The following is a 14,759-nucleotide window of genomic DNA, read 5'->3' on the forward strand; positions in this document are numbered from 1 at the left end:
TTTAATTACTGAACGTAATCAGGGAGGAACAGAAAACAGGTGTGTAACTAATTAATCAAAAACCATGGAAACAAACCAGGCAGGAAGACGGAGACAGAAACTAAACTAAAACAGATCATATATGTAACAAGACTATAAAAGCATACATTGCTGCCTTCCATTGTCAGTTGTAGTTGTTCCTGTTGCGTGGCCGCAATCTGGCAACCTGCGCGAGCGTCGAGTCTGAGGAGGAGGGACCAGAGAAATAACACTTTCCAATATTTTGAATTTGTACTGCAGTGTACATTTTAGCTGCTAGCTGTCAATATTACACACTGCACCTTTAATGTCATTTTACCAACAACCTTGAGCTGATAAGAAAAGCAGATCAGAAAGGTTAAAAAGCTCTAGCAGCTTGATAGAATGTGTTTTTTCTGAGTCTTCCAGATGCTTGATAGGCTGACATTTTGTCAGTCAGGGCCATTGACAGGTCATCATCCTTCAGGTTTTTCAAGGTTGTTGTCTTTCACGTGCGAATTGAAAATGTATTTTCCAAGAAAATGTATACCTGTGGTTGCGTATTAATATTTATGTGCAAATAACAGTGTTTATATAGTTATTTCATCTGAATTATTTTGTATGTACTATATGACTGGAGAAATGAAGAATATTGAACATGCTGTTTCTTTACCTTTCCTTCCAGGTACTATGCCATCTGTTGCCAGCCGCTGGTTTACAGGAATAAGATGACACCGCTGAGAGTGGCTCTAATGATTGGAGGATGCTGGATAATCCCAACTGTTATTTCCTTCCTACCCATAATGCAAGGCTGGAACAGTATTGGAATAAATGAATTGGTGAGTCACATCCATCAGATGGTCGACTGTTTGTGCTGATAAGGTTTGAGAAGGCAGTTTTGACTTTTAATGATGTTTCTTTGAATTCTCTCACCTTGCAATCAGGGCGAGCGTAGATTATTAAAATGCCCTATAAACTGTTCAGGGAGTGATTATGAGGGAAACTTGTGACGCATGCAAAATCTTTTTCAGGCATTTTCTCCGCTTTCTATGCATTTCACAAAAGGCAGTTATGCATCCATGCATAGAAGCCAAGCCACAGTGCATTTTCTAGCAAAGCATTTGCAGTATGTACAGACCAGCTTTGAGGGGTGGGATGATTGAGGAGAAAATTAAATGCCACAGTCTCAGGTAGGGAACTTAATCCATTGCTTATCAGTAAACAAACAAAAATGGCCCTGGGTGAAGACTGATGCACTATAATTAAGTCACGCTGGAGAAAGGAAATGTTTTCGTTTCCACGTTTTCATCCTTTTACTGCATTTAACCAGTAGCTATTCCACTAAAATAACAACATGAAGATTTAAACATTTGAAAAATTAGAATTTATGACATAATAATAGTACTGTAATTTGCAGTGTAAAATAAAACCATTATTACGCCTGTAATTATCAAATACTCATTTTTTATTTTTTATAGAGCAGTTGTGATAAAAGCGCCATAAAAGCGCCGATGGGAGGGGAACATTCAGTGGAATGATTTACTAACAATGCGCACATTAAAGAACACAGACACAGCCAGATCATTTCCATAATGACCAGCGCAAATTAACGCCTAAAACATGATTTTTGGGGGCGTTAAATAATGGCACAAATACCAGCAATTTGATGAGCGCAAGCGTTAGTAAATCGCGTTGCATGATTCATTTTAACACTCTCCTCCCATAAATTTTGCGTCTGAAAGGTTAACTCCTACAAATGCATATCCAATAAGTTCAGGCGCAAAAATAACTGTCCATGTCTTTTCAGTGCTAATTCTTTACTTTGCGTCTTTATTAAATCCTGCTACATGTAACAGCATTACTTAATTTAGTTACAAAAAAGTAACTGTAATCAGTTACAGTTACTGAGAAAAAATGTATAATTAATTAGTTAATTGTTAAAATATTAATGATTACAAAGGGTGTTACATTTGAATATTTTCATGCACACACACACAATTTTAATTGATTTCTTTCCCAAATTGCATTGACTGCTCTAAAATAAATTGATACACCAATTTTTTAGGCGCTTAGGACAGAATAGGACACATGAATATTTGATAATTGTTTTATTTCCTTTCTGGATTTTTTAAAGTACATAAAGTGCATTTTATTAAGTACATAAATATGAAAATGTATTTTTAGTATACTTAGCATGAAATAAATTTATTTCAAATACATTTAAGTATATTTATTTTTCACTAGGGTGTACATGCTTGATTTTTAAGATTAACTGTTTCTTTCCAAGGATACCAGTGTTTCCTGTCATAGCTATACAAAGAATTTAAACTATATCTTATTATGATTTTAAATCTGTGTTTAACCTCAGAACAATCTCAAAGTAAAAAGAGGTGCTGAAATCTGATTTTGTGGTGGCTGTGGTTTGAAATTAAGTGATCATAATTTTAGTTCAAGTGATGAAGGATTTGGAAAGTCTGACAGTACTCAGTGTTGAGTACTACTGTAAAGTTACCACTGCCTAGGCTTCCTTCAAACTGAAATTTCAAGAAGAAAAAACATATGAAAGAATGAATTAGTGTTCTATTGGCATTCTGCTGTCTGGAGTCTCTTGTGTTGGTTCACAGGCATTACATTAATGGCTACCTATACTTCACATTTTCACAGATGTGAATGAATCAAGCTTCCCGTTCCGCCAAAAGCTCTTCTCAAAGGAACTAATTAGCGGTTTGATATTGAATATCAATGATAGCATGGGCCAAAGTCCAGCTTATTAAAAAAGCCTAATACTGATGTGAAATAAGTATTAAGTAATAAGTTTATGAGTTGTTTATTATGGATAGCGCTGGTGTTGGGTTTAGAGCTTGGAGGGCTCAGCGTTATGATTTGAGAGTGTTGGGAAGAGCAGACAGGAGAGAGACGCAGATGAACAGTGATTAATAGCTCTCATCATAACACTTCCCTCTGTGGATCAAATCAGTACTAGCTTGTTTGTAAAAAATAATAATAATAATAGTTAAAAAAATAAGTGTGTATGTGTTTAATTTATGATTCTCACTGCTCTAGATCAGATAAAAATATATCGGTGTTAATTTCTCTCATCAAGTTCTCTTCACTTACAATGACTTGCCATTTAGTCATTTGTTCATGTCAATGTTAATTGTGGGGTTAACCACTGTTTTTCTAATGTATGTCACTAATTGCATTAAAAATTTATTAAATACAATAACATTTTTAATTGGAACATAGTTTGATGGGATAAAACAAAATTGGCTCATAGCCAAAAATCACTAAATATGTGAAGCATGCTCTTTATATAAAGATGTTTATATTTAAGATGTGCAAGTTTGGGGTCAGTAGATTTGATGTTTGTGTTTTTTTAAGTCTTTCATGCTCACTAAAGCTGAATTTATTTTGATGAAAAATACAGTAAAAACAGTAACATTGTGAAATATTATTATAGTTTAAAATAACTTTGCTGTTTTAAAATGTAATGTATTCCTGTGATGCAAAGCTGAATTTTCAGCATCATTACTCCAGTCTTCAGTGTCACATGATCCTGCAGAAATCATTCTAAAATGTTAATTTGCCGCTCAGCATTATAAATGTATGTCTTCCACTTCTGGAATCAATTTAATGCATGCTTGCTTAATAAAAGTATTAACTTGTTTCAAAAAATAAAAATATTAGTGACCCCAATTTTTTTCTAAATCAAAGCTGCTGCTTTTAAACAGCACTGTCTTTGTGTTCTGTACAGTATGGATTACCTAAAGACCGCAGAGCTGATGAGAGCAGATATATGCTAGAGACAGACAGACAGCAAATGAGCCAAGACACTTACCTCTGTTTCTGTGATTTTGCTCAGACAAGCTGTCAGCGTCCAAGAGAGAGGGACGTCACTGTCTGTTCACACTATATGGATTTAATGAGTTGAATGTGCATGTTACTCCCCAAAATAACCAAAGAACAGTATTAAGCATGTAGGAAGAGCGACAACTATTGTGTAAAAGTTGCCATAAAGATGGGTAAAAGTCAAAGGTCATCACACGTGATGGTTTAAATGTATCATCACACCCTGAATGACTTTTCAAAGTCTTTCCACACTAGAGGACGTCATGCATCAGAGGCCGAATCTAATTCTAGGGTAGTGTAATTAATTTACTAGTTACAGACTTGATGCACATAATCTAGTGCCGTACGTCACATGATTTGAATGTCAAGCATTTTTTATTAATATGAAGTGCTGAAAGTCCCTAAATATAGTGTATTTTGGGAGCAAGATATATACAGACTCATGCCCTCTAGCCAAGGTCTCTTCCACACCTGAAGGTGCTCGCATTTGACCAGATGAAGTAATATAAGTAGTCACCTCTGCTCTTAAAATGTCTCCTCAAATGACTGTTCCCTGAAGCCAAAGACTCACGGAGCTGAATATCAATGAACCGACACAGAGGGAGAAGTTGCTGAGCACTGTAAACTAGTGAAAGAACATCCTACACTTTTAGAAATGAAAGTTCTTTATTGGAATCTATGATAGAATCTTTAATATTCTATTTCACAAAAGGTTCTTTATGGTGGAAAACAGTTCTTTGGATTTTTAAAGTCACCTTTATTTATATAACGCTTCATACAATTTGGAAACACCTTATTTTCAGTTCACTTTAGACATAACTATAAGTAACTTTGTCAACTACATGTCAACTAGCAGTCATTAGAGTATTAGTAGACTGACTGCTTAATGGCTGCTAACACTTTATTTTGATGCTCCATCAACAGACATTGTACTGACAAGAAGTAACTTTGCAAGTGCATATCAACTTAATCTACTAACAGTCTAATAATACTCTCGCATTCTATGTGAGAATGCTGTTTGTGGACTACAGCTCAGCATTCAATACCATAGTGCCTGCCACACTGGTTGAGAAGCTCCAGACTCTGGGACTAAACGGATCTCTGTGCAGCTGGATCCTGGACTTCCTGACAGGCAGATGTCAGATGGTCAGAATGGGCAACAACACTTCATCCCCGCTGACCCTCAACACTGGTGCTCCTCAGGGCTGCGTCCTCAGCCCACTCCTGTACTCCCTGTACACACACGACTGTACAGCAACACACAGCTCCAACGTCATCGTCAAATTTGCTGACGACACAACGGTGATAGGCCTGATCACTGACAACGATGAGACGGCCTACAGAGAGGAGGTGAGAACCCTGACTAAATGGTGTCAAGAGAACCACCTCTCACTCAACATCGACAAGACCAAGGAGCTGGTGGTGGATTTCAGGAGACAGAGCAGAGAACACACACCCATCACCATCGACATGACACCTGTGGAGCGAGTAAATAGCTTCAAATTCCTCGGTGTTCACATCACTGACGATCTCACATGGTCCGCTCATACAGATGCAGTGCTGAAGAAGACACACCAACGCCTCTTCTTCCTGAGACGGCTGAGGAAGTTTGGAATGAGCCCCAGCATCCTCAGATCATTCTACACCTGCACTGTGGAGAGCATCCTGACAGGCTGCATCACCGCCTGGTTTGGAAACAGCACTGCTGGCAACCGCAAAGCTCTGCAAAGGGTCGTGCGAACTGCCCGTCACATTGTTGGAGGTGAGCTTCCCTCCCTCCAGGACATCTACACCAGGCGGTGTATAAAGAAAGCCCGGAGGATCATCAATGACTCCAGCCACCCGTCTCACAGACTGCTCTCTCTGCTGCCCTCAGGAAGACGTCTCCGCAGCATCCGATCCCGCACTAGCCGACTGAGGGATAGCTTTTTTCCTCAGGCTATCAGGCTAATGAACAGTAAAAACTAATACACCCTACAGCACACTCCCACTTTACAATATACCACGCACTGCACTTTAATTCCAATACAGTTCAAACTGGACTACCAGTACACTACTGCACAAATACTACAATCTTTTTGCCAGCACTGGATACCATCCAATGCACATCCATGACATTTGCACATCCGGTTTATATATAATCTGCTGCATCTTCGCATATTACTGTGTGTATATAACGTAGAATGTGTACTACATACTGTGTATAATGTGTATCGGTAACTGTATGTCTGTCTAATAGTACACTGTGTGTACTGAGTATATGTATGTGTATATTACACATTGTCATCTGTATAAGTCTGTACGTATGTATGGTAATGTCTATATGTAAATTGTTTATATGTAAATTGTCTATATGTAAATTGTTTCTGCAGTGTCTGGAGCACGCTCTCAAGAATTTCACTCACGAAGGCACACGTGCTGTGGTGATGTGACAATAAAAGTGATTTGATTTGATTTGATTTGATTTAATGAGGGTTAGTTGACATGTAGTTAATAATAGCAAAGTTACTTATAGTTAGAATATGTCAGAATAAAGTGTAACTTAAAATACAGATTGTTTCAAAGCAGCTTCACAATAATAAACTGAAAAAATCAATGAATCAATGTGAAACAAATTCTGCTGTAAATCAGCAAAAAAAAAAAGAAGACATGCAATTCAGCTCAAAATATGTTCTTCACATGGTTCTTTAAAGATCTGTTCTAAAGATTTTAAAACTTTTCAAAGAACCAAGGGGAAAAATCATTCTTTTGGTTCAAAAAAACAAAAAGGTTCCTCAATTGCATTGCTGAGAAAACCCTCTTTTGGAATCTTTATTTTTAGTCTACATTCTTTAGTGTGTGTGTAATCTGAATGTCTCGACATCCCCCTCTTCACAGATAGAGAAGCGGAAGATCTCTGGCAACTCCACGGTGTGTGTGTTTATGGTGAACAAGCCATATGCGCTGACCTGCTCGGTCGTGGCCTTCTACGTACCGCTGATCCTGATGGTTCTGGCGTACCAGCGCATCTACATCACGGCGCGGGCACACGCTCGACAGATCAGCATGCTGCAGCGGGCTGGAGAAGCGGGGAACGCGGACAGCGCAGATCACCAACGCAACCACCGCATGCGCACCGAGACCAAAGCGGCCAAGACTCTGTGCATCATCATGGGCTGCTTCTGCCTGTGCTGGGCCCCTTTCTTCATCACAAACGTGGTGGACCCCTTCATAGACTACAGTGTTCCTGAGCAGCTGTGGGCAGCCTGCCTCTGGCTGGGCTACATCAACTCCATGCTCAACCCCATCCTCTACGCCTTCCTCAACAAGTCGTTTCGCCGTGCCTTCCTCATCATTCTCTGCTGCGGACACAAGCGCTACCGCCGACCTTCCATCCTGGGCCCTGGGCCCTGCACGGCCACGCAGATCAACGGCTCGACACATGTCCTGAAGTAAGTGAGACTATAGCGTTATATTTACTAATGTGGATCTGTTGGAATTGCATTTGAAACGAGAACAGATTGTGGTCAGAAACGGTAACATTGCCGTCCACCAGTGTTAATCGCATCAACAAAATCAATCCAGGCTCATTGAAAATATGTGACCCTGGACCACAAAACCAGTCACAAGGGTCAATGTTTTTGAAATTGAGATTTAAGAAATATGCTTTCCATTGATGTATTGTTTGTTATGACAGGACAATATTTGGCTGAGATACAACTATTTGAAAATCTGGAATCTGAGGGTGGGAAAAATCTAAATATTGAGAAAATCGCCTTTAAAGTTGTTCAAATTAAGTTCTTAGCCATGCATATTACTAATCAGAAATGAAGTTTTGATATATTTACGGAAGGAAATTTACAAAATATCTTCATGGAACATGATCTTTACTTAATATCCTCATGATTTTTGGCATTAAATAAAAATGGATAATTTTGACCCATAAAATGTATTTTTGGCTATTGCTACAAATATACCCCAGCGACTTAAGACTGGTTTTGTGCTCCAGGGTCATATGTGCTTGTGGTGGTGTTTCTGCAACACCGATATTACGTACTTTATTACATGTTTTGCGGCAGTTTCAAAGTGAGAGTGGCGCTAAAACGTGCGTTCAGTACATGACCGTGGCCATGTTTTTATTACGCTGATACAGGCACATATTGCAGTGTTTATATGATGTTGTTTCAGATGCAAATATACTGTGGTTTGGACCTGAAATAAAAGTTGCCCAGTGGGAGCAGGGAGAGCAATCAAACTCAAACCTAGTATGAAAGCACGCTTAAAGGTGTTGCTTTCAGTAATGTAGAAAACTTCTAGATTGATTCATTCCTATACTAACGCTTTTGGTTGTTTGCTTGTCGTATTGACTTATATATGATGTTTGGTGGTCATTTGTTCAAGTCCATGTCTTGCTTTGTACACCTTTTACTTTCACTGTCAGGTGTAATTTTCTTCCTTTGTACTACTTCATCTGACCTTTCTAGATTGCTCACCTCCTTGACCTAACAGCATTTTCTCAGAAAAGAGCACACCATGAACATCTGGATGTTGAAGCTTCTTCTGTTATGTGTCACATGGGAATATAAAACCGAACGTTTTCACTTAGACTTCACGTCTGCTAGAACTTTTAAAACTCTTTTGCTCCCCATCTGCTTTACTTTTAAACTCTTCTCAGAAACATCTTGACAAAGAAAGTTTATTGTTTCACTAAAACAGAGTTTTTCTGTCCTACAAGATTGTGGTGTAAAGAAAGTCGTCCATGTACTGTCACAATATTCATTATTATTATTATTATTATTATTATTATACAAGGGTCCATTTATATATAAATATATATGTCTTTGAAGCCAAAAATAGTATTTTATGTCCATTTTCCACTCTCTCACTGAACCTAGAAGTAAACAAGCCCTTTTTAAAGGAAAAGAAAATTTGCTGAAAAATGTCTCCCCCTCAGGCCATCCAAGATGTAGAGTTTGTTTCTTCATGGGAACAGATTTGGAGGAATGTAGCGTTACATCACTTGTTCACCAATGGATGCTCTGCAGTGAATGGGTGCCGTCAGAATGAGAGTCCAAACAGCTGATAAAAACATCACAATAATCCACACCACTCCAGTCCATCAATTAACATCTTGTGAAGTGAAAAGCTGTGTTTGGTAGAAACAAATCCATTACTAAGGCATTTTAACTTTAAATTATTGCTTCCAGCTAAAATATTCATCCATTATTCGTAATAACGCTTCCTCCAGTGAAAATGTCCATCCTCTGTTCTCCTCTCAAAATCCACTGACATATTTGTTCAGAACTTTTTTTGCTTATAAACAGTGCTTGATCTGTGCATATTTCTCTCCTGATTCAGTCAAGGTAACTTTTTTTTTTTTTTGCGGGAATTTCAGAATATATTATTGAAGTTTGGGTAATTTTTATATTATCCTGTCCCTATAAAACTACCCTACCTGATTAGGGGTTTAGTTTCAAAATAGAAGTTCAATCTGTCATGATTTGACCCTTTAAACTCTCCTGTAGTGAAGTAGGTTACAATGTGGGTTACAGGTTAGTGACAGCTCATATGAAGGAGATGTGTATATCAGAGGATGAGGGTCAGTGGAGGACAGCTCTCTCAGGCTCTTACCACAAAACCTAGCATGTTTCTTTTTAATACAGCAAAGATTAAAGATTTAAGCCAGCTGGTCAAATCCCTCAAGGGAAACTAGAATAGAAAAGATGTGGCTGTTGTTACTAATGCAACCAGACATGGGAAAAAAGACGTACTAGATGCTGAGTTGAGGGCGTATATAAAAGACATTAATATGATGTAACATATCGGGGCATACATAGTGGCAGTGGGAGCAACTGACCATTTTTCATTTCAAATATTTTTTTTTCTTATGAATAAAGATAATTTTTTTTTTTTATGGAAGACCTGGCAAACATTAATTAGTTTTTTCAAGCAATGTGTGCAGCATTATATAAGGCTGTCTTGCTAATTGTGCTCTACCGATCCTAACCCTTCATTTCAGCCAGTAGAATTACAGTATTTCAGAAACATGCTCACATTGATTCATGTGTTTTTAGTCTCTCAGATCCGTTAACTGGACGTCTATTTGAATCAGTTATTATGAATTTTTGTAATGCAGAACTTAAGCCTTAGTAAATTCAAAGCAGTGAAACGAAAGCAAAAGCTGTTATCAATAATAGATGAACGATTTATTTTTTCAATAATTTATGGTTAGGGTTTGGCATTTTGTTTTTTTAAGTAAGAGCTCTTTTATGCATGGTTTGTTGGTGACATTTAGTGGTAGGCCTGCTGGGAAGAGAAGAAAAACTTTCACAGAGGCCAAATATGTCAGCAGCTTAACTTTGTTGCACATTACTAGAGTTTCTCTTACATTTCATTTGCTGAAAACTATAAAACATTGCCAGTTCTGCAAAATAAGAAACTTAGATGGGAGTATTTGTCAGATTTTTAAGAAAATAAGGATGCAAAAAAATTGCAAAGTTTAATTTGAGTCTGTTTCGTTTTGACCTCTTCCTTACAGTTCTGATGGTTTTTTAATGGTTGTAATAATGAGCACACTGTGAATACTGGTGTGCTGTTTCTTCTCATTCTAATCATATGTTACAAGTCTTTTAAATCACTTTCTCAAAAGAGATCTGTGGATTCTGTTTCCATGGAAACGCCAATGGATTACCTCCATTTAGACAATGTCTTTGTATTTGGCCATCTCACTGTACACTTTGGCATGGTGAGACATTTAGTTTAGCATTTTAAAGAGGACAAGTGAAATGGAAGTTGTTCCCAGAAGTAATGGCAATTAGTTCCCAGACTAAGTGGAATTTGGTCAGCAGAGGTAACGTTAAACACGGTTGAATCTGAAAACTGTCAAAGAAACATGTTTCAGATTTTATTTATCTTAAAGAAATTAAAATTAAGCTATTTTGAGGTTTTCTTTGCATCTTGACATTTATTTTTCATGACAATTAAGCACATTTACATATGTAATTGGCGTACTCGAATGCATCAAAATTGCATTATTTTTAATTTGCCAAATATGTAATGCATGTTTAAATTGTAAAGTATAATTGTAATTATGTTTTGGCACATGAATGTGAATAAGATTTGTATTATACACTACTAAAAGTTTGGAGCAATAAGATTTAGTTTTTTTGTTTATGAAAGTCTCTTATCCTCACCAAGGCTGCATTTAGATCATAAATACAATAATATTATGAAACATTATTAGTTTAAAATAACTGCTTGCTATTGTAATTTATTCCTGTGAGTAAAGCTGAATTTTCAGCATCGTCTTCAGTGTAATGTTACTGTTGCTAGGAAGACTTTAAATGTTGCAATTGCTAAAAATAGGAAACTAAATATATTTCATACTGTCAATCAATCAAAATTAATCTGGGACCCTAAATCAAACCCCAGGGGCATTTTAGGAGGGCATCTAAACATACAAAGTTATAATTCTAAAAGCGATCGTTCATCAGCTTTTACTAGATTCCAACTTAGATTTTCTGTGTTTAACAGAGACTTGGCTCAAGGAAAATTCACCATCTTCAGCTTTATGTGTCCCTGGATATAATGTGCATAGAAAAGATAGAGTGGGCACTAAAGGAGGGGGGTCTTAATTTTTGTGAAAGCTAGATATCAGTGTCATGAAATACAGTGGTCATGTAATGAATTGGAGTGTATTGGACTTAATATAATTCTAGTCTCCATCTATGTCATTCTCACTTATAGCACTATATAGTATCATCTAAAAGTATTTTTTATGAGCATTTAAAAAAAAAAAAGTTAAAGGAATGTAATTTTAATAAGGAGGTGATAATCATGGGAGATTTTAACATTAATTGGGAGGAAAAATCTGCAAGAAAAACTTTGGGCCCACTAGAATAACAATTTCTTCCAGAACACAAATAGATCTGATATAGTAATAGACCAAAACGAATTGTCAAATCCTTTAATACGTTGACTGGACTATCAGATCATAATTTGATTCTGATAGCAAGGAAGCTAACCAATAAATGTTTCACTCCATTTGTCCAAAATCAGGAATCTTTAAATATCCCCAAAAATATGCAAGGTCAATTTATAAGTCCTGCCCAGAGCATTAATTGGGAGACCGTGCTTTTAGGAAAGTCACCAGAAGAAGACGGCAAAAGATTCACAGATAAACTGTTGAGCTTAATTGATGAATTTGCATGCAGACAAAGAAGTAGGAAGAAAAAGAACACTATTCCTTGTATGAACATAAAAATCTTAAATTTAATGAAAAAACGGAATGTGGCCCTAAAGGTTGCAGTCAAATCTAAAGTAAGCAGTGATAGGCATACTTTTATTATGTTACAAAATAGGGTAGTTAAAGAACTACGGGTAGCTAAAGCAGACTTCTTTCTGAACATAATAGAAAAAGGAGGAGGCAATACTAAGTCTATTTGGAGCCAAAAATTAAAAAATATTAATGGGACATAATTCTATAAATCCTAAGTCAATTGAACTTCTTGTTGATGGAAAACTTCAGAATAAGCCAGCTGAAGTAGCTGATGCTCTTAATAATTATTTTGATTCAGTAGAGAATATCTAAGTATTTTACTCCTGAATATAAGAACACTGTTTGTCAAGTTAAACAGACAGAAACGGCTTTCAACATAGTTTCTATCACTGAGTCAGATGAAATGAGAGTGATTAGATCCCTCAGGCCATCTCGAGCTAAAGATGTCATTGGGATGAATACATGTATGTTGAACGATCGTTCAAAAGTATTCGTTAACCCGATTACAAAAATTGTACATCTTTCATTAACTTATGGGATGTTCCCAAATGAGTGGAATTTGCTATTTTATAGAAAAAGTGAAGTTATTGTTGGATCGAGGAGGGGTTGTTGGTGCCGTCTTTCTAGATTTAAAAAAGGCCTTCGACACCATTAATCATGGAATTCTCTTATCTAAATTGAATGAATTTAATTTTGCCATTAAATGGGTAGAATCATATTTAATGCATCGGACTCAGTTAGTTAGAGTGAATTATCAATCAGGTGTTGTTTCTTTGTCAGCAGGTGTCCCACAAGGTTCGATCTTGGGCCCACTTTTATTTTCTCTGTATGTAAATGATTTGCCAAATGTTTGTCTTAATTCTAACATCCAGATGTATGCTGATGACACAGTAGTTTTTGTACATGCTAATAGTGCAGATCAAGCTGCTGTTCAGTTAACAAACTCAGTGTTAAAGATCACAGAAACATAATTGCTTACAACTAAATTTATCGAAAACTGTATGTATGTTTTTCAGTAAATCTAAAAGCTGCCGTGCAGAGCCAGATGTAGTCATAGATGGGAAGAGACTACAAGTCGTCTCAGATTTTAAATATTTGGGTGGATATTATATTGATAGCAATCTTAATTTGAGATCAAATATCAAGAAGGTTTGCAATAACATTAAGTTCAACTTGGCCAATTTTAGATATGCCCTTAGCTGCATGTCAACTAAGGCTGCAAAGATGTTTATGCATTCAATGGTCTTTTCACATATTACTTATTGTTTGACAACCTGGTCACAAGCATATACTTCTCTCAAACCAATTATCTTTCTATATAAACAAACTTTGGAAGTTTTAGATGAGAAATCCATTCACCGTCATCATTGTGATATTTTAAAGAAATACAACATATTAAGTTGGAAAAAATTTATTGTATATTCAAATCTTTGTCTTCTGTATAAATTTAAACATGGACTGGCTCCTCCTGTATTGAACCAGTTTGTAAACGTAGCACCAAATGGTTACAGATTAACGAGAAGTGCAGTAAGAGGTGATTGTATAGTCCCTTTAAGAAAGTGTATTTAGTCAAAGAGTGTTTTCAGTTAGGGCTGCTCGTGAGTGAAACTCCATCCCAACTGGCATTACAAATCTTAATACTTATGACTCTTTTAAGTTTCACTTAAAGAAGTGGTTAATTGAGAGTCAGTATTGTCAACATTAATTTTACAAACTAAATTCTACTGCCTTCCTGTCTTGTCTGTTTCACTAGTTGAGCATTTTAGGCTATATACTGTATATGAGGTTGTTTGTTTGAGTACTGATTTGATGATCACCGCTACTGTTACTTGTATGTATGCTTAAGTTGTCTTTGCCTGAATATTGATATTATGGATTAGTGATACATTGGTTATTTTGTTTGACTGTTGGATTATGTATGTGTTTGAGTGAGCTGGTTTTGATCTGTTGGTACTATAGTATAATTTTTAAACGGATGTTAATTTTTTAGGATTTGTGTAATTTGTATATGTAGTTTGAAGTATGTTTTGTTTTGTTTAATTGTTTTATGTTTTTAGGGTGACAATTTTACCATCAGTCCAGGGACTTCAGATGCAAAGTAGCCTTCTGGCTAATTCTGGCACATTGTACATTTATGTATTATTGATGTGCATTGTCCCTGTCAAATAAACCTGAAATAATAATGATGATAATAATAATAGTCCTAAAACAGCCTTAATTATCAATTTGAAGATTATATTGAATTTTTTTTTCTTTTGATTTGAAGTATGACCTGAACATTTCTTTGTGAGATTCACCCACATAATATGTATGTCCAGAAAAGTCACTGGCCATTTCCCTTATCTGTGACACCTTAGTTTAACACGGTCATAATAATGTGTTTTGACAGTCCTTTCTGCTCCAGGTCTCTCCAAATGATTTATGGGAATGAGACACACTGCGCTGTCAACAGTGTGAATCATAGAGGAACAGCAATTACTGAGTGGCATGTCACTGTCATTTACATGCCACAGCCATCATGTTGCAATTTACTGCTATTTTTCTTAATAAATTAAGAGTGCAAGTACTTTTTTTCTAAAGTTTTACTCTTAAATAAATACATGCACTAGCATTCAAAAGTTTGGGATCTGTTAGATTTTTGAAAGAAGTCTCTTAT

General features: G+C 36.4%; 1 protein-coding gene across 1 annotated transcript in view; it reads left to right on the plus strand.

Moving 5' to 3' along the window:
- The window catches only part of LOC306883388 (5-hydroxytryptamine receptor 4-like), a 118,229-nt gene that overhangs the window by 72,518 nt on the left and 30,952 nt on the right, over positions 1 to 14,759 (plus strand). Inside the window, exons 5-6 of the mRNA XM_079438595.1 lie at positions 683 to 836; positions 6,724 to 7,277. Of these exons, the coding sequence (XP_079294721.1) occupies positions 683 to 836; positions 6,724 to 7,277 (708 nt within the window). The remainder of the gene's footprint in view (positions 1 to 682; positions 837 to 6,723; positions 7,278 to 14,759) is intronic.

This window comes from Barbus barbus, assembly GCF_936440315.1.
Source record: "Barbus barbus genome assembly, chromosome: 17".
Lineage (NCBI taxonomy): Eukaryota > Metazoa > Chordata > Actinopteri > Cypriniformes > Cyprinidae > Barbus > Barbus barbus.